Here is a 20,108-nt window from a genome sequence, read left to right on the forward strand (position 1 = left end):
AAAATAATAAAATATTTATTATTTTTGTTCCATATTATTTTAAAATATCTTGATATTTTTAAAATATTAGTAAAAATATGTATTTTAAATTTTAATTTTAAATTTTTAACTATTTTTTATTTTTTATTTATATAGGACCGAGTCAACCGGTTCAACCAGTAATTTATCGGTTGAACCAGTGATCCAGTAACCTGACCGGTTCGATCACTGATTTGGTTCTGACAACTATGATTTAAAGCAAGTTTATAGTATATTGGATCTTAAGTATACCTGAGGGGTGTCAGTGTATTTATAAGTGATGAGTCAATAACTACTGTTGGAGTAGTTCCACTATTGGTGGTGGATAACCATCCCCTTTTTTAGGGGTTGTTGAGATCTCTCTTCTAGAAGTATGTGAGAGATAGTAGGAATTAGTTATAACTCCTTTAGGGGGGAGTTCTCACTTTGTAGCATCTTGTCCGACCTCTTGAGATGTCGGTTACTCGGTAGCTGTTTTCTGGACTTTCTCTGCTTTGGGTCTGGCTTATATTTTGGGGCAGGATACGAACAATGTTGATTGTGAATTTGTGACTACAGTTTAGTTTGCTTGTTTTTTCATCAAAATTTCTATTTTTTTTTGACTTGGCCATGGGCCAGAAGACTGACCCGGCCCACAACCTGGAACCCGCACCTGCCCAGGCCCAGAACCCTACACCCAGAAACTGAATTCGCCCATCTCTTCACCCTCACTGCCCGATTCAACCTGCAGAGACAAGCTTCTTCTTCAAGATAGAGCTGTCGTCGCTCCGCCATTGACTTTGGACGTGCTGAGCTCGGAGCCTTCATGCATGGCGCTGATCCTGCAATGTTTCCTCCTGGGCGGACTCACCAGCTTCCTTTCGCATCTCAATCATTGTTGGCGTTCTGTGTTCAGCCGGCGCAGAGTCCGTCCCTCGTTGCAACTCCCGGTGGTGTCGTTGAGTTATTCCTGCAGATGCTGATTTCGCATTTGTGGTTTCTCCGCTGCAGCCCCTATGCCGAGCAAGGTTCTGCCCAGATTGAAATTTGATCTCGTTCCCACCTCTGAGCATCTTCCTTATACTGCTAGTGTCCCTGCTGGAATCATTCATCAGCCTTTGCGAAGTCGTGGGTTGAAGCCGCCGATCCCCCTGTGATGCGTGGTTGTTCCAGGTTTCCGCTTCCACCCGCCCCGGTAATCCTTTATCACTTTGACCTTCTTGAAGGTTGGTTGAAACTGAAACCTGGTTGTCTTGAGTTTGATTGTGATGATTGTTCTGAAGATTAGCGAATCCTGCTTCCTTTCTGATTATGTTCCTGACCTGTACAGGCGGAGATACTGCCCGCTGCCTCTGTAGCTGGTTTCCTGCTGCCATCGCTGCCAGTTGGTGAGCTGAGATGTTACCTTCACGTGGAGTCCAAGTAGCTCCCACATCCGGCGCCTCTTCCAGCATTAGCAGAATGTCCCTAATGATTGCGTCTGCTTCAGCTAAGGGCATTCTTGCCTTGATTGCTTGAACCAATGGTAAACAATCTGATTCGATTATACAGTTCCTTATCTGCAGATTTTTTGTGAGAATAATAGCTTCTCTATATGCTTGTGCTTCAGCTGCTAAAACTGATATTGTTTTGAATTTTGATGTTATTCCTGTAATGATTTTTCCTTGCCAGTCCCTGATTACTGCTGCTGTTGCTGCGATTCCTATTTCCCTGTGAAAGGCCGCGTCTATGTTCACTTTCACCTTGTTGCGAGGAGGAGGCCTCTAGGTAATTCTTCTATTCTCTCCATTCCTGCCTGCTATATCTTTGTTATCTCTGTTTAAGCCCTTAGTTGCAATAATGTGTTCTGCTGCAATCTGTTCTGAATGAATTATTGTCTGCTGTGGATTGAGTCTTGTCTGTTGGAATATGTGCTGGTTTCTTGCTTTCCAAATGCACCAACACACACATCCTAGTTTGCACAATACCTTGTCATGTTCATTTCCTGCCACTGTCTTGATTTTGTCAATTGTACTCCTTAACCATTTTTCAAAGGATCCCACATTAAAAGCCGTAGGCACAATTTAAAGACTAGATCCAAACCACACCACTCTAGTCCACGGGCATAATAGTAACATATGTTGAATAGTCTCCTCTTGTTCCTGGCATATGCTGCACATCGGTGTAGGTGCACTTCTGCGCTGATGTAATTTCGCGTTTACTGGCAAAATTCCATACACCGCTTTCCATAAAAACATTATGACCTTTTCCAGAACCGGTAACCTCCAAATCCTCTCCCATATCTCCTTCAAGTTCTGGCTTGTCGAAGCTTTGGCGAGCATTGTCTCTACCCTTGTATCTTTCTCCTCCTTCGCTGCCTGGTATCCGGATCTGACTGAGTACGGTCCGTCGTTCCTATATGGCCAAATAAAATGATCCTTCTTGTTAATCAAACTGATAGGCGTTCTGGTTATCAGCTCAAGCACATTACCATGAAAAATATCCCTAATTTTTTCTAAGTCCCAGCCCTCGCCCTCTCTTATTAGCTCGCTCACTCTTTTATGTTGAGTTTCTCCGAATCTCCTCAACTTTTCTGTTCCTACCACCCAATTATCTTCCCAGATATCTATTCCTTCCCCACTTCCTACACTCCACCTTCCCTTCTTTCTGAGAAAATCTCTGCCTTCCAAGATACTCTTCCATATCCATGATGCGTTCCTTCCTCTCCCCGCTTCCCATAGGCTGCAATTAGGATAGTAAATGGCCTTTAGAATCCGAGCCCATATTGCATCTTCCTCCTTTAGAAGTCTCCAAGCTTGCTTAGCCAAGAGAGCTGTGTTTTGGCATTCAAAATCCTTAAACCCCAAGCCTCCGTTCAATTTGCTTCTGGTCATTTTTGTCCAGCTCTTCCAATGAATACTTCTATTCTTGCCGTAGTTAGTCCACCAGAATCTCGCAATTGCTGATTCAATTTTTCTGTGAAAAGACTTAAGAAATTTGATGATGTTCATGGCATAGACTGGAATCGCCTGTATAACAGCTTTTATCAAAACCTCCTTCCCGGCTTGATTTAAGAGTTTCTCTTTCCATCCTTGCATTTTATCTAGAATCTTTTCTTGTATCCACTCTAGCGCCTTGTTCTTGGATCTGCCCCATGTAGCTGGTAATCCTAGGTATCTTCCTGGTTCTTCCCACGATGCCATTCTGGTGATCTCTTCAATATTTACTCTCCTTTGAATCGATACCTGGCTTCCGAAGATCAGACCGAATTTCTCAGTATTTATTCTCTGTCCTGATGCCTCTGTGTACTTGTTTATGATCTGAATTAGTTGGTAAATCTCCTCTTCTTGCGCTCCTGCAAAAATGATACAATCATCAGCGAATAATAGGTGAGTTATGACCGGTGCAGTTGGAGCTAATCTTATTTCTGAAATGAGGTTATCCGTCAACGCCCTTTCCATCAGTACGGTAAAACTTTCCGCTGCTATGATAAAGAGATAGGGTGATAGAGGATCTCCCTGTCTGAGTCCCCTTTGAGGGTGGATCTTGGCTGACAATTTTCCATTGATCTTAAATCTATAAGTGGTACTCTTAACGCAACTCATCATCAGTTTCACCCATTCTCTGCTGAAGCCGAACTTTTCCATTACCCTTTGCAAGAAATTCCATTCCAATCTGTCATAAGCCTTATTCATGTCCAATTTGATGGCTATGTCATTGCTTCCATTATTTCCTTTTCCGTTTAATTTGTGAAAAACTTCCTGCACTACTACTATATTATCTTGTATTAGTCTGCCTTTTATAAAGGCGCTCTGAACTGGAGATATGATGACATCAAGAACTTTCCTTAACCTTCCAACCAAGACCTTCGTCATAATCTTATATATGAAATTACAGCAGCTTATGGGTCTGAGATGGTTCAATCTTTCCAGTTGCCTCACTTTGGGAATCAAAACCACAATTGTTTCTCCTATGTCCTCTGGTAACCTGCCATCTTCAAAGATATGCCTCATCACACCACACACTTCTTTACCCAGAATATCCCAATGCTTTTGGGAAAAAAAAGTCCGTTTAACCCGTCTGGTCCCGGGGCCTTTAAGCTTCCCATGTTAAAAACTGCGTCCTTAATTTCCTCATCTTTTATCTTTCCCATAAGATCATCATTCATCTCTCTCGTGACCCTCGTAGATATATCTCTTATGCAGTCTTCCATGTTCCTATCCCCTTCCGAAGTAAACAATTTGGTGAAATGTGTTTCTACTAGCCTCATTATGTTTTCCTCTCCCTGTATCCACTGTCCAGCCTCATTTTTTAATTTGCCAATCCTATTCCTCATTCTTCTTTGTATGGTTGTTGCATGAAAGAAGGCTGTGTTTTTGTCTCTCCATTTTAGCCATTTCAACCTTGATCTTTGCCCCTAGTATTTTTCTTCTTGTTTCCAAAGATCAGTTATCTGGTTCTTCAACTCCCTTTCTCTTATCTGATCTCTGTCTATCATATCGCCTTCCTGAATTTGATGTATCTCTTTTTCCTTTTTTTTTTATTTCTTTATCTGCTCTTTTGAACCTTCTCTTGCTCCACTCCGTCAACTCCCTTATGCATCTACTCTTGTTTCTATTAAACTGACTCCAACAGTTTCTGTTTCCTACATCCTGCTCCCAGCTTCTCCTAACTACCTCTTCACACTCCTCATACTCAGCCCAAAAGGCCTCAAACTTGAATTCTTTTTTTATCCGATTTTTCGGTTGTGTTTCCAAAATTAGGGCGCAATGGTCCAAACTTATGGCCGGAGCGGCTCTAAGAATAACATTCTGATGTATATTCAGGCATTTCCAATTCACTAGCACCCTATCTAGCCTTTTCCTAGTGACAAAGTTATTTCTTGGGTTGCTATACCAAGTGTACCTACTGCCTTTAAGATCAATATCCATTAAACGATTCTCATCTACAAACCTTCTAAAAGTATTCAAATAAATTCTTGGCTGTGGATGAAGGCCTACCTTTTTGTCTTGATTTAGAATATCATTGAAGTCCCCCAAAAACGCTTGAGGTTCTTCCCTGCTCCTATTACTTACCGTTAGCTCCTGCCAAAGTCTTCTTCGCTTTTGGAAAACTGGGTTACCATACACAAAAACACCTTGCCATTTCATACCATTATTGATGTTAATACTAGCTTTAATATAATTATCACACCACTCATAAACATTAATATTAGTATTAGATTTCCATAATAAACATAGCCCACCGGACAGGCCCCGGGGTTCTATGCAAAATAACTTGTCAAAATTCAACCTTCTTCTTATCCTATTCATTCTTTCCTAATTGGCCCTGGTTTCCATTAAAAACATTATAAGCGGCTTAACTTTTTTACAAAGTTTATGCAACTCAGAAACTGTCAGGGCAGCCGCTATTCCCCGATAATTCCAGCAAATGATACTCATGGCTGAGGTTGGGGCATGTTTAGGCCCGCCTCCTCAGCCATTTGTATTCCTATAATTTGACCAGAACCATATTTAACTAGTTGATACTCCCCTGTAGCCTTGGTGTTGCAGTTGTTCTTTGTCTTCTTGGGTTCTCTGTCTTCTTGATCCTCCTGCTCATCCCTATAAGTTAGCATTGGAATCTGTTTAGTTTCTCGTTTCCTCTTCAAGTTCAGCTTGAATTCCAACTTTTTTGCTAGTTGCGTTTCCCAATCTGTCTGTGCTTCCATTCCTTTCTCTTCATCATCATCACTTGCTAACTCAACATAGTAGATATTCTCCCCTGGCTTGACTTGTTGATCCACACCTTTCTGTTTTGTCTTCTGTGCTTCCTCGGCTGGACTTCTTAAAGCATTCTTCTCTTTTTCCCCCTTCATTAGTTCTTGGTTTTCTTTTTCTTCTATTCTGGTTTCACACGCTTGTTTGTTCCACTTCCTTGCTAACATAAGCCTTTTTAATTCTTGGCCAACGGTTTCTTTTTCTTTATTTCCAAGGCCCATTTGCCACTCTCCTATTTTATAGCTGTTCACTTCTTTCCCTTCAGTTGTATATTTATTCAGCCCAGATCCTTCACCTTTCCTTGCTTGCTGGTATAAGGCCCCTGTTTTGGGCCCAATCTCCCTTGTTTGTCCATTTCCATCTGATTCCTTAGCCTCATTCCTCCTTACTTCCTTTTGGGCCTTTTGGATGTTGGCCCATTCATTCTTCCTCTCTCTTATCTCTTTAATTAGATTGCTGATTTTATAGGCTGCACCTAGGTCTTGTTGCGTATCCCCCTCTTCCTGAAAATCAAGGATTCTAGGTACTTCTTCTACCTACTCTTCTGCGTCTGCCATTTCTTCTTCTCTCCTCATTTGATTTTTCCATACACTTTCCTCCCGGATTTTCTGCTGTGAGACTCTCTGTGCCATAAACCTACTCTCCTAAGAGCTTCGTTCTTCGCTACTCTCTCTCTCTCTCAGGGTTCCTTTGTTCACGCGCTTGCTCTTCCCCATCCTGCCTCCATCCTCCTTGTTCTGAGGTGCCTCCTCCCATGGTTGGACCTGATCGACCCTGGCTTACTCCCAGTCCCGGTGCATATTTCTTCTTAGTTGGATCCCAGCATGCCATGGCTGTCAGATTCTTGCATGTTTTCTTCTCATACCCTAGTATACCACAGTTGAAGCAATAGCTGTCCGGCAGCCTCTCATACTTGAAAAAAACCCACAAAGGTGGCAGATTCTCTCTATCTAACCAGAATCCTGTAGGTAAAGCCTTAGTAATGTTAATACTCACCCTGATTCTCAGATAAGTTCTCCTCAGGACTCCATCCGTTTTTGGTTCTTCCGCTTCGACCAAAACTCCTAACATTTCTCCGATGAGAATACCTGTTTCTTTCTCCATGAAGTCATATGGAATGCCATGCACTTAAATCCAGAATTCCATGTAATCATGGTCAACTTCAAAAACTGACTCGCCCTCCCTCCATAATTGAAGATTAACCATATTTCCTTTGACACTCCATGGTCCATTCTGCATGATTTGCAGCTCTTTCTTCCTGTCTTTGAAGCTGAATAGTATCTTCTTCCATCCAATGTCTGTAATTGCCACTCCTTGAGGGTTTCCTCACATTCCTAGCAAAGCATTTTTGTATGTTTTGAACTTTATCTCCTTGTCACTTATTACCTTGCCCACTACATTTAAGCAGTCTTTTTTATACCCCAGCTCTCCAAGCTTATTAAGCTTTATGACTTTTTCTTCAATGTTGTTCATGATGAGAGATATTGAAGATTAAATGTTGTGTGTTTTAGGTTCAGGTGGTTTTGACCGTTCAAAAGGGGTAAATATTATGTGAGAAAGAAGATCTGCTGGTTGATTCAAGGCTAAAAATAAATTCTTTTTTTTTTTTGGAGAAGAACCCGAAGTTCTCACAAAACTCTCCTTATGAGAGAAGAAGTGCTCCCTGAACAGAGCGAGACAATGCTACCGTACCATCTTTTTATCCTTATCAAAATTTCTGTTTTAAAACGCACTATATATGTTTTTGCCTTTTTGGTCGGAGACAAGAACGATACAAGAGTAGTGCTGCTTACGCGGATGGGTTGGGCCAAAAGATACTGGACTAACCTCAGATCTAAAATACTAGCCTGGCATGAGATACAAAGGGCCTAGTTCAGCAATTCTGGTCAAGTCTATACCTCTTAGTTGACTAAACAGAGAGGATTCTATTATGACCACAAAAAAAAAAAAAAAAGGAAGGTTCTTAACATGTTTCCAACATTTCAACAATTCAACCACATACGTGCACGATTGACCATCACAATTTTTGTCTTTAAAGTTGTCAAATCCTCATTCAATATTAAAATCTGGTAATTGTTCTTTGGCTCATGGAGTCTTGACATAAGAAAGAAACCGTATAGCCCTAGTCAACAAGGGAGTTGCAAATAGAAGCGTCGGATCACACGTGATCCTTTCTTTGGTTCTATCTGAAATGTTTATGGTTTCATTGGTCTGAACTTTGAATAAGATGTATATTCAGTTAGTATGATATAAAAAAAAAATATCTGGTAACTGTTCTCTCTGTCTTTAGTTGTTATTAAAATAATGAGTAAATATTTAAATTAGTTCTTAATAAATTTTAAATTTGATATTTTAATTTTCAGTTAATTTTTACTTTTCTAGATGTCTCAAGAATTACTTTTGTCAACATATTCATCCTTTGTGATTTTCATTAAAATTATTAGTCAAAATGACATTTTTTTTGAGAGATGTCTAAATAATTCTTTTTTTTCTATCTATAAAGTATACACACTCATCTAAAATAACATGGATATTCTTTACTCCACTTGATCAAAATATCTTTTAATAAACATTATAATTGTATATATAAATTAGTAACAATTATTTAGTTGATTCAAATAATATTAACAATAATAATAAAGAGTAAAGTATCGTTTTTGTCCCCAACATTTGGGGTAAATCCTATTTGTGTCCCTAACGTTTAAATCGTCCTATTTGTATCTCTAACGTTTGTAAAAGTGATTCAATGTTATCCTGCCGTCAATTACACATCATTAGCGCTTTAGTTTGAGTTTTAAAAATCTCTTCTTGAAGTTAGAATACAAATGTCTGAGATAGAATCGATGATCTACTCCGAAAAATAGCTCATCTAATGTTGAAACTAATTCCTACAACATTTACATAATTCACTTTTCTGGGACATAATTGAATCTAAACACAAATAGTGGGTATAATATTAAAACCGAACACATCCAAGTGAGACCTAATTGAGAATGAATGCATTCAAGTGAGAATAATTAAAAAATATAATCTGATTTGTTAGTAAAATTCATAGTAGAATAACATTGAATCACTTTTATAAACGTTAAGGATACAAATAAGACGATTTAAATGTTAGGAACACAAATAGAACTTACTCCAAACGTTAGGAACAAAAACAATACTTTACTCTAATAACAAATATTATAATTTATTATAAAAATATTTAATTTTAAATCTTTAATATATTTCATAATTAATGATAAATATTAAAAATAAATAAAATTTATTATATTAATAATAAATATATTTGAATTAACCAAATAATAATAATAATAATAATAATAATAATAATAATAATAATAATAATTAAATGGTATTTTGGTCAAGATGACTAAAGAATACGTTATTTTAATTTTGCAGATGAGACGATGAAGAGTGTTATTTTTTTATTTTGTTTTAATATTCATACTAGACAAATAAATACTTAACACATTTTATTATAAAACAATTAGATTAAAAAAACAAATGAATTTTACAAACACGTGTGCTAAGGACACATTTAGAAACACCATAAAAAATATTTTATTAAAAATTATTGAAAACATAATTTTTTTTTATATTAAATTCATCAAAAATTTAAAAATTTTTATTATTATACTCTTAAAAAGTATTCACACAAGATGCCTAATTACAAATTAGGTAGGTTATGTTAAAACACAATAACATAGAGAAGAACAGAAAATTTAAGCTACCCAATATATAGTCATCCAAGATGAATCTATTGTGGGAACGGCTCGGGGTGGCAAACGGGTCTAAATCCGTTGGGTCGGCTCGCGTAATCCGCCAAAAAAAGTGAGCTGGGCTGAAAAATTGAGACCGCCAAATAGCAAAAGTCTGCCTAACCTGCACCACTTAAACTGCGGGCTTTGATGGGCTTTGGCGGGGCGGGACGGGCTTTCCCGCCGGGCTTAGTATTTTTTTTAGTATGGGGTATTTTTACAATTTTTTTTACCAAAACCTAACTTTCCCCAACCCAACTTACAAGAGAATGAAGATGAAAATTGAGTGTTTTGGATTATGTTTATTTTGTTTTAGAGACAATATTTATAATTATGTTTTGGATTATGTTTATTTTGCTTTGGGAACAATATTTATAAATATGTTTTGGATGAAAACTTGGTTTATAATTATGTTTTATTAGATATTTATAATTACAAGACTTTAATGTTTCTGAATATAAAAATTATAATTTGTTTATACTTTTAGAAATTATAATAGTTAAAAGTAAAAAACAGAAAAGATTTTTTTATGCCTTTATATATATTATTTAATAGTTAAAAATAAAAAAGAGGATATTTGGCGGGTTTAGCCCGCCAGCCCGCCGTTAGGCGGGGCGGGCTGGGATTTTGGGACCGCCTCACTAGACGAAGCGGGGCGGGCCAGTCCGCCAAAGATCGGGCTTCTGGCGGGGCGGGGTGGGACGGGCTTCCCTGCTTGCCATCCCTAGGAAGGGCCACACAAAAAGTCATATTAAATAAGGAGCAAAGGCGATTTGTTTGGACGGAAGAGAGATGGTGGAAAAGAGGGAAAAGGTTGATTGAGAAGGAGGAGTAAAAGAGGCAGGTAATGAAATATCAAGTGATATTAGCGTGATTGATAATACAAAACCGGAAATAGAGTTGTTCCGACATCGGAAACATTTTTTCAATGCATAGCTCATCGAGGATGTGGTTTGTTGTCCGAAATTTTTCTCATATAGCATGTTGCTAAAGTAATGTAGTGACTTCGAACTATAACTTATTTAGAGAATTTTTTGCTGTAAGTTGTTTGATGATTGTGGTAAGAGTCAACTCGTTAATAGTTATGGTGTACTTGTGAAAGATACACTTGTCAAGTCAGTAAGTATTTGAAAGGTATAATAATTTTATAAATATAGAATGTTAAAAATAAAATCACAAAAACATGAGATGTGAGATATATATAGTTTGTAGAGTTTGATGGATTTCTCTTTGTTGTTAAGAGGTAAAAAATACATTATATAAATACAGGCCTGCTACACATACAAGTCTTTTTGGCTTACAAGCTATATAAGTTGGTCCAAATCCAAGAAAAAAATGCGCACCACTCTTTTAGAATCGAGCGTCCAATGCACGGGCCTTAATCACCCTTCCACAACATGTTCACCCTTCCTCTTCTTCCTCAATCAAAACGCAAACCGTCAAGATTCAAGCGACATTTGAAACAAACTACGATTCTACAGAAACGTTTCAACTCCTCGCGAAGAGTAGAAGAAATCAAGAAGAAAATATACAAATCTCCATAAAAAATCACCCGAAAAACGAAGAAACATTATTCAAGGTACTATTTTACTGTTCTTCTAAGTTTTTTTTTCTAGATTGTCTCTGCCATGTGCCTCATCCTTAACCAGTAAAACATTAAAAGATTTCAAGAAGAAATATACTGTCTCTCCCATGTTTTGGGTGTATTTCTGTAATCCTTTCTGTAACCGTTTGGGTGTATTTCTGTAATCGTTTGGGTGTATTTCTATAATTATTTGGGTGTATTTTTGAAGTTCCATTATCTTCAAAATGATTTCAAAGCTTGATTTCAGAAACCATGAAAATCAAAAAAAAAAACGAAGCAAGAATATAGAAAGAGAAAATGCAGGTAAAACAACGAATGAAAAGGCAAAGAGAGAACGCACGAAGGAGATCTAACAAATTTGGCAAGAAACTTGAAAAAGAAAACGAAATCTTTTAAAAAATGGAAGTTATATATTTGCGTGTTAATTGATTTGAATTGATTTGAAAGTCTGTTAAAGAGGCACGTAACATAAGCAGCGCGTTTAGTGGGTTTCGTTCTCTTTAGTCTTGTAAAGCTTGTAATCGCAAAACACTTGTATGTAAAGATTTTCTCATATAAATATTAGGTTAATGAATGACATTAATGTTATGACCCTTTGATCATTAAGTCGATAATACAAATAACAACAATAGCAATAACAAAGTCATATTTTACTAGGTGGGTCGACTATTGACACGTAAATCTCCTTTGGCCACTTCATGTATGATTTTTTTAGGTTTTCCTCTACCATTCGCTGCTTGTCTATCTTTCGTCTCATCCACCCTTTTAATCGGATGCTCTGTTGATCTTCTTCCTACATGCCCAAATCACCTAAGACGAGATTCTACCATCTTTTCTATAATTAGTGTTATTCTAACTTTCTATCTTATATCGTCATTTCTTATTTTATCCATTGTGTAGTCGTTTATCCATCTCAATATCCTCATCTCTATCGCATTTAACTTAAGTTCATATTCATCCTTTGCTGCTCATCACTATGTTCCATATAACATAGACAGTCTAATGTCAATGTGATAAAATTTTTCTTTAAGTTTTAGTTATCATTTTTATCGCGTATAAAACCAGACATACTCTACTAATTTAACTAGCCCACTTGTATCCAATATTTTGCATCCTCCTCAATTTTTTTTATTATCATGTATGATATACCCAAAATACTTAAAACATTTTACTTGCAGCAATATAGTTTCTCTAATTTTTACTTTTGTATTATTGTTTCTCCTTCGATTACCAAACTTACATTTCATATATACTGTTTTACTGTGACTTATGCACAAATCATACCCTTTTAAAGCTCATCTCCACACCTCTAACTTCTAATTTAAATTTTTTATTGTTTCTTCTATAAAGATGATATCATCACAAAAAGAAAACACTATGATATTGGTTTCTAGATATGCTTAGTAAGCACTTCCAAAATCAATGTGAAGATATATAAGCTTAGAGATGATTGATGAGCGGATAATTTATACGCTTTTTGGCATTGTTTTTAGTATGTGTTAGTTAGTTTTTATTATATTTTTATTAGTTTTTAAATAAAAATCACATTTCTGGACTTTACTATGAGTTTGTGTATTTTTCTGTGATTTCAGGTATTTTTTTGCTGAAATTGAGGGACCTGAGCAAAAATCTGATTCAGAGGCTCAAAAAGGATTGCAGATGCTGTTGGATTCTGACCTCCGTGCACTCGAAGCGGATTTTCTGGAGCTACAGAAGCCCAATTGGCGCGCTCTCATTTGCGTTGGAAAGTAGACATCCTGGGCTTTCCAGCAATATATAATAGTCCATACTTTGCCCGAGATTTGATGGCCCAAACCGGTGTTCCAAGTCAGCATAAAAATTCTGGCGTCAAAACGCCAGAACTGGCAGAAAAGCTGGAGTTAAACGCTCAAACTGGCACAAAAGCTGGCGTTTAACTCCAAGAAAAGTCTCTACATGTGAAAGCTTCAATGCTCAACCCAAGCACACACCAAGTGGGCCCGGAAGAAGATTTCTGCATTAATTACTTATTTCTGTAAACCCTAGGCTACTAGTTCTCTATAAATAGGACCTTTTGCTATTGTATTTTTATCTTGGCTCTTCTGGTTCCCTCTCTGGGGCCGAAGCCAATGATCACCATTATCACTTTTGTATTTTCAACGGTGGAGTTTTTACACACCATAGATTAAGGTGTAGAGCTCTGCTGTTCCTCATGAATTAATGCAAAGTACTACTGTTTTCTATTCAATTCACGCCTACTTCTTCTCTAAGATATACACTCGTTCTTCAACTTGATGAATGTGATGATCCGTGACACTCATCATCATTCTCACCTATGAACGTGTGCCTGACAACCACTTCCGTTCTACTAGCAATAGCTTGAGTGCGTATCTCTTAGCCTCCTGGTTCATGACGCATGGTTGCCTCGCCTGACAACCGAGCCTTCCATTCTATGAGATCAGAGTCTTCGTGGTATAGGCTAGAATTATTGGCAGCATTTCTGAGATCCGGAAAGTCTAAACCTTGTCTGTGGTATTCCGAGTAGGATCCGGGAAGGGATGACTGTGACGAGCTTCAAACTCGCGAGTGTTGGGCGTAGTGACAGACGCAAAAGGATCAATGGATCCTATTCCAACATGATCGAGAACCGATAGATGATTAGCCGTGCGGTGACAGTGCATTTGGACCATTTTCACTGAGAGGACGGGAGGTAGCCATTGACAATGGTGAAACCCAACATAAGCTTGCCCTGGAAAGGATTATGAATGATTGGAAGAAGGCAATAGGAAAGCAGAAGTTTAGGAGGAACAAAGCATCTTCATACGCTTATCTGAAATTCTCACCAATGAATTACATAAGTATCTCTATCCTATTTTATGTTTTATTTATCTTTTAATTATCAATTCTCCATAACCATTTGAATCCGCCTGACTGAGATTTACAAGATAACCATAGCTTGCTTCAAGCCGACAATCTCCGTGGGATCGACCCTTACTCACGTAAGGTTTATTACTTGGACGACCCAGTGCACTTGCTGGTTAGTTGTGCGGAGTTGTAACAAGGAGTTGAGATTACAATTGTGCGTACCAAGTTGTTGGCGCCATTGGTGCAATTTGACACCAATGATCATTGGTGCAATTTGACACCAATAAAAAACTCCTCTATCACACTACCTTGAGTCTTCACGCTAGTTGTAATCCCGTCATACATATTCTTAATTTCACGAATATATGTAATCTTTATCCTTTTCTTTTCCAAGACCTTCATAGAACCTCTCTTGGTACTCTATTATATACTTTTTTCCAAATCAATAAATACCATGTGTAGATCTTTTTGTTACTTTAATATCTCTCTGTCATCCTCCTCAATATGTATATAGTTTCGGTGGTAGATCTGCCTAACATAAAGCCAAAATGGTTCTTTGAAGACCTATGTCTTCTATCTAAACCTCTATCCTATCACTCTCTCCTATAACATTATTGTATGACTCGTTGGCTTGATCCCTACATAGTTTCTATAATTTTATATATCTTCTTATTCTTGTAAATAGAGACTAAAGTGTTTTTCTTCCACTCATATGGCATTCTCTTGAACACTAGGATCTCATTAAAAATACAACAAGAAAAATGTTGAGTATTGTTAGATTTATTTGCAAATTTTTCGTCAGAATTAATCCGACGGTATAACCTTCGTCGGTAACAAATTATCGTTGAATTTTTCAATCCGCCAGTAGATACCGTCGGATTCTGTACAGATTCTTTATTTAATCCCCCGGTAATTTTGGTGCTCCACTATTTTCTTTCCCACCTAATTACCAGCGGATTTTATTCCCGGTAAATTCAATTTTTTTTATTTTTTTACACAATAGGTTGTTAATTTTTTATTTAAATTTATTTTTTTACACAATTAGTAGTCAAATTCTAAATAATAGAAACTAAATATGGTAAATTAGATATCAAGTTTACAAAAAAATTAAAAGTAAAAAAAATAAAATATATAATGAAATAGTCTACAACAAAACTCTAATAACTAAAGATCCTGATAGTCATTGTTGTCATCGTCATCCCCCTGGTCCTGCTGAGGCAGCAAACTATGCGGTAATGTTGGTGCCCATGTAGCAGCGCTGATGCCACCAGTAGTGCCGCTGTTACTGGCCTGCATCTAATCTTGGTATACTGCCATCTATTGCTCCATCCGCTGAAGTCGTTCCAGCTCCCACCTCTACTCCAACCCGAGAGAATATGTGTCTGAGACGCATGTGAGGATCTCGTGATATTTCTCCTTAAATTGCTGTAGCTGCTGAGCCTGTTGGTGAAGGCTCTAGGTGAGCTCCAACACTTGCTCCCTCAAATAGATGCCGTCCGCGGGATCGACGGGCCGGCTGGTGGTAGAGGAAGATGAATGTCTCAGTGTGAAAGTGCGTTGGTTGTCAGTGAAAAACGATCCCAACTCGAAGACGCGATTCTTATATGGCTCATATGTGGTCTCACGCCAAACCGTGTCAGGATCGGCTTCACCTACAGCGAAATTGTAATACATGTTATGATTAGGACTGCAGTTAATTAAAAACTTTATACCCATGATGTTTACTCACATAATGATCCGCAGATCACTGATTAGCAAATCTCTTCTTATTCTCCTCTAAGGTGTGAGTGTACTTGAAGGTCTCTGTCATTGTTGCATCACGACTCAACAGCTTGGACTACATAGATTGAAATAACATGTTAAATCAAGTAATAATGACATTATATTTCAAAAACAAAACGAACTTAATAACAAATTGAAACAAGTTACATACCAGCCTGGTCTTTGTCTTCATAAAAGTCGCTAACCCACCAATATATTTCGACGACCTGGCCGATGCCCTGTTAGTTCTGTTCGTGAGACGGCAATACTTGAACCCCTCATTAGTCTTCCAATAGACATACAGTGTCTTCTTAGGGTCCGGACGAAGCCAAATAGTGAGGTAGTTGCGCCGCTCATATATGTCCCCCATCATTTACTGCAGCTGCCTTGCCATCTGATGATTGAAGATCTTTCTGATCATGGTATCGTGAGTCTTGTTCCATATAAATTTCTCCTACACAAAGAACATTCACCAAATAGTCCATCGAAATTAAATACTTGATTAAACAATTTAGAAGATATAAATTAAGATTTGAATATGTAGAGTTTTGACCACCCACTTCTAAAACAACCGCTCTCTAATCTTAGTAAGAATCTTCTTGTAGCTCAGTCACAGGTGGTCGTACATTAGCTTGATGACATTAGTACACTCCTGTGTATATGCATTGTTATTTTGCGCAAACCTATCAATTCAAAACTTAATATTAGTAGTTTACTAAAAAATTATTTGACATAATCTATAAACTTCAATTATATTTAGATTTTTTAGAAATTTTGTTAAAGATTCATCTATAACTAGAATGTGCAACAAAATCTATCCATCAACAATTCACAAACAAACCAGTATGAAATTATATGACTTAAGCAACAACATTCATCAATAATCAAGAATTCTCAAACACTTTTAACAATTCAAACATACTAACCTAAATCGAACATATCTTAACAACTTAAATCCACTAAAACTATAAGATTGAGTGTAACTAAACTAAACTAACTAACTAAAATAATATGCATATTAAAGACTTAAAATAGTACTCACGCTATTAAACCATCAAGCAAAATCGTTATCCGTACGATGGGAGGTGGTGGAGCGGCATTTGGCTGGGATCCGTGAGAGGATTTCGGCATTGCAATGTCTGTTGCTAGAGGCAACGTCGTCGAAATAGTGGACTGCTGAGCAGACGGAGGTAGTGGAGGAGTCCACTCTAATGAAGTAGTCGAACAACTTCTTGGTTGCGGGAGTGGCTTAGTAGAAGGAGTCACGTAGTTAGGGTTAAGGACCATGATAAACAGTTGTATCCAAATATATCGTTTTTCTTTCTCGATTCTTTTCGATCTTATATATATACCTTTCCCCCATATTTCATACCCAAAAATTGATAAAGACCGTCATATCTTTTTGTTCTTGTTTCGCTCACTGTTATTTTTGTTTCCTTCTTAGTATCTTAATTTTTTTTCAATTTTTAGCATTATGACTTAAAGACCTTTCTTTAAAATATTTTTTTATATACTTGTGTTCTAAATTAAGAATAAAATACAATAAAATTTAGTTACAACTCATATTGAATATCAGATAAAGAAGATTGAACAATTATAAAAAAAATCATATTAAATACCAAATAAAAAAGATTGAACAATTATGAAAAAAAAAGATAGACGGTGATTTCTAAAAAAAATGTGATTTTGTTTTGAGAAATTGATTAGAAATTTAATATAATTTTTTAATAAAAATCAATATAAATTAATGTTTAGCTATTTTTAATTTTTTATAATTATAAAGTAAATTTTATTTTTTTTAATATCTTTTTATGAATAAAAAAATTTTAGACACCATATTTGAATGTCAAACCTTATTATGGTTTTCGTAAAATGTGAAAATGAAACGTGGGAAAATAGCGCAGGGGAAGGACAACAGGAGGATCCCCGCCGCATTGCTCGACAAAAGATAGCCAGCCAGCCTTGTTTTTCTCCTACAAAAATAAATGGTCCATTTCGGGCGGCTATTAACACCATAATTTTTTTTCCGATTAATTAAATATTAGCTAGTCATATATCTAAAACTGAAAGCTAAGATGCTTCAATATTTTTTCTTGTTTTATTTTTTATATTATTATTATTATTACTAAAAGAATGGGACCAAGTAAGTTTGACTTTGATCCAGATTAGACCTTCTAGAATTTCAAGATCCTACTCCTTTGGCAACGAATTCATACTAGAAACATGACAGAAAGTTCAACAACTGCTAATATAAAAGTAACAGCCCGACTCCTCTCTCACCATTCACCAAATACCAAGTCTCAACTCTGAATCCTCTATCACTGCTTTCTCTCATCGCATTTCAAAAAAACACAACAAGGCTGCACAAAACCAAACACCCCAAGAAAACAAAAAAATAAAAGAAGAAAATGCCACCGTTTGTAAGTTCTGAAGCAGATGGAGGTGTGCTTAAATGGCAACCCAACATAGTAACCATCGACGTTGGTGGGCAGCTCTTCCAAACGACGAAGCAGACGCTAACTTCAGCAGGTCCCAAAACCTTCTTCTCAAAAATCGCCGAAGCATCATCACCGTACTACGCACCCTTTGTCGACAGAGACCCCGAAATCTTCTCTCTCCTCCTCTCTCTCCTCCGCACCGGCAACCTCCCTTCCAAGGCCAAATCATTCGATCTCCAAGACCTAATCTTGGAATCCCAATTTTATGGCATCGAGAATCTCCTCGTTAATTCTCTCTCAAGCCCCTCCAATTTCGAGCCCTTCAACCTCCACAAATCGCTCTTACTGCCCTTGAACGGAAGGGATTCCCCTTCCACTATCGCCACCACCCGCTACGGTTCCGTCCACGTGGCCCACGGTTCCAAGATCACCACCTTTGACTGGTCCCTCCGCCGAAAATCTACCATCCTCACCCACTTCACAGCCGTGGACTCCCTATTGGCGCTATCTCCATCGTTAGCCGCCGCCGGCGCCACCGATTTTTCCGGCTTGCAGATCCTCGACCTCAATAAGGGACACGTAAGAGAAACCCTAACTTGGGAAAACGTGACGAGATCGGGTTCAACCGTTCAGGCCATTGGTTCCTCGCGGGAGGAACTCTTCGTCAGCTTCGAGTCTTCTCGCCGGAACTCGAACACCATCGTTGTCTACGATCTTCAGAGCCTGAAACCCGTCACTGAGATCGGCCACAACGAGATCTACGGCGCCGATATCGACTCGGCGATCCCGGCGACGAAGCTACAGTGGGTGGAAGGATACAACCTCCTGATGGCGTCCGGGTCCCACAGCGGCCCCTCGGGCGTCTCCGGGAACGTGAGGCTGTGGGACGTGCGGTCAGGGAACGTGGTGTGGGAGCTGCCGGAGAAGGTGGATTGCTTCGCAGACGTGGCAGTTTCTGATCCCTTATCAGTGATCTTCAAGGTCGGGGTGAACTCCGGCGAGGCCTTCTACATTGATCTGCGAAATTTGAGCAGTGGAGGAAACACGAGCAACACGTGGGTGTGTCTCGGTGATAAGAGGAAAGTGACGAATGGGAAGAAGGAAGGGATTGGGTGCAAGGTGGAGACGCAGGGGAACCAAGTGTTCTGCACCAAAGGTGGTGACGTGGAGCTTTGGTCGGAGGTGGTTATGGGGAACAAGAAGGTTGGTGAGAGTGTGTCCGTTGAGGGAGGGAGGATTTTCAAGAAGAACCTCATGGGTAGGGTCCAGGATATGGGTGGTGCTAAAATTACCAATTTAGCCTTCGGTGGTAGCAGGATGTTCCTCACTAAGAGAGACCAACACTTTGTTGAAGTTTGGCAGAGTTCGTCTAGGGAGCTTTGAATTCCTTCATTTCATTCCTTAAATTAATTTGTTTGGGATAGTTCAGAGAATGCTACCAAGTAACTTGTAAATGTAAATGAACACTCCTTTGTACATTTTTTGTTTTAATTGTTTCTCGGAAATGAGGTCAGATTTATTTTATTTTAATTTTAGAAATTTAAGGCAAACACATGGATGGTTAAATTTGTCTTTGTGAGTGTGACAAATCAAAGAAATGAATCCAAATGCATCGATAACAAGATGCGGGATCTCCTAATGCCTTGATTGTTGAAGAAGCATAGGAGGCTAGGATTGTGTTGCTAAGCTAATGTATAGTTGTTTTACAAAGAAAAATATTAGAAAATCAACATGTAATAAAGTAAATTGAAAAAAAAAAAAAATTCAATGATACAAAATCTCCTAAGAAAAGGAAAAGTCTATTTTATAAATTTTTAGATTTAGGTGCTGCTTGGAATAAGGTATTTTTTTTTCATAGAATCTCTTAATCCAGCATATAAAAAATTAATCCACAATGAATTTAAATATTTAAAGATTTGAGTTGAGTAGTCGACTAAATTCAAATTGGTTTATAAGGTAATTTGCTTGGACTAGCGGATGAAGT

General features: G+C 37.9%; 2 protein-coding genes across 2 annotated transcripts; one reads left to right on the plus strand and one right to left on the minus strand.

The window, feature by feature from the left end:
- Window positions 1-821: 821 nt before the first annotated feature.
- On the minus strand, window positions 822-4,246 carry LOC112735235 (uncharacterized). Its single transcript, XM_025784797.1, has 4 exons — window positions 4,053-4,246; window positions 2,113-3,963; window positions 1,965-2,013; window positions 822-1,760 (listed from the first exon to the last, which is right to left on the minus strand). Exons 1-4 carry the CDS (start codon window positions 4,244-4,246, stop codon window positions 822-824), a joined length of 3,033 nt encoding a protein of 1,010 aa, XP_025640582.1.
- Window positions 4,247-17,768: 13,522 nt separating this feature from the next.
- Window positions 17,769-19,629, plus strand: LOC112732696 (BTB/POZ domain-containing protein At5g41330). The gene has a single exon (XM_025781451.3). The coding sequence runs from the start codon at window positions 18,095-18,097 to the stop codon at window positions 19,505-19,507; it is 1,413 nt and encodes a 470-aa protein (XP_025637236.1). The 5' UTR covers window positions 17,769-18,094; the 3' UTR covers window positions 19,508-19,629.
- The last annotated feature ends 479 nt before the right edge of the window (window positions 19,630-20,108 follow it).

This window comes from Arachis hypogaea, chromosome 13 (assembly GCF_003086295.3).
Source record: "Arachis hypogaea cultivar Tifrunner chromosome 13, arahy.Tifrunner.gnm2.J5K5, whole genome shotgun sequence".
NCBI lineage: Eukaryota > Viridiplantae > Streptophyta > Magnoliopsida > Fabales > Fabaceae > Arachis > Arachis hypogaea.

Coding starts and splice junctions, on each gene's coding strand:
- LOC112735235 (XM_025784797.1), bottom strand. CDS start 4,246: ATGAGGCTAGTAGAAACACATTTCACCAAATTGTTTACTTCGGAAGGG. Junction 3,964..4,052: donor AAGGCCCCGGGACCAGACGG/GTTAAACGGACT, acceptor TGAAGATGGCAG/GTTACCAGAGGACATAGGAG. Junction 1,761..1,964: donor CAGGAAATGAACATGACAAG/GTATTGTGCAAA, acceptor AGAATTACCTAG/AGGCCTCCTCCTCGCAACAA.
- LOC112732696 (XM_025781451.3), top strand. CDS start 18,095: ATGCCACCGTTTGTAAGTTCTGAAGCAGATGGAGGTGTGCTTAAATGG.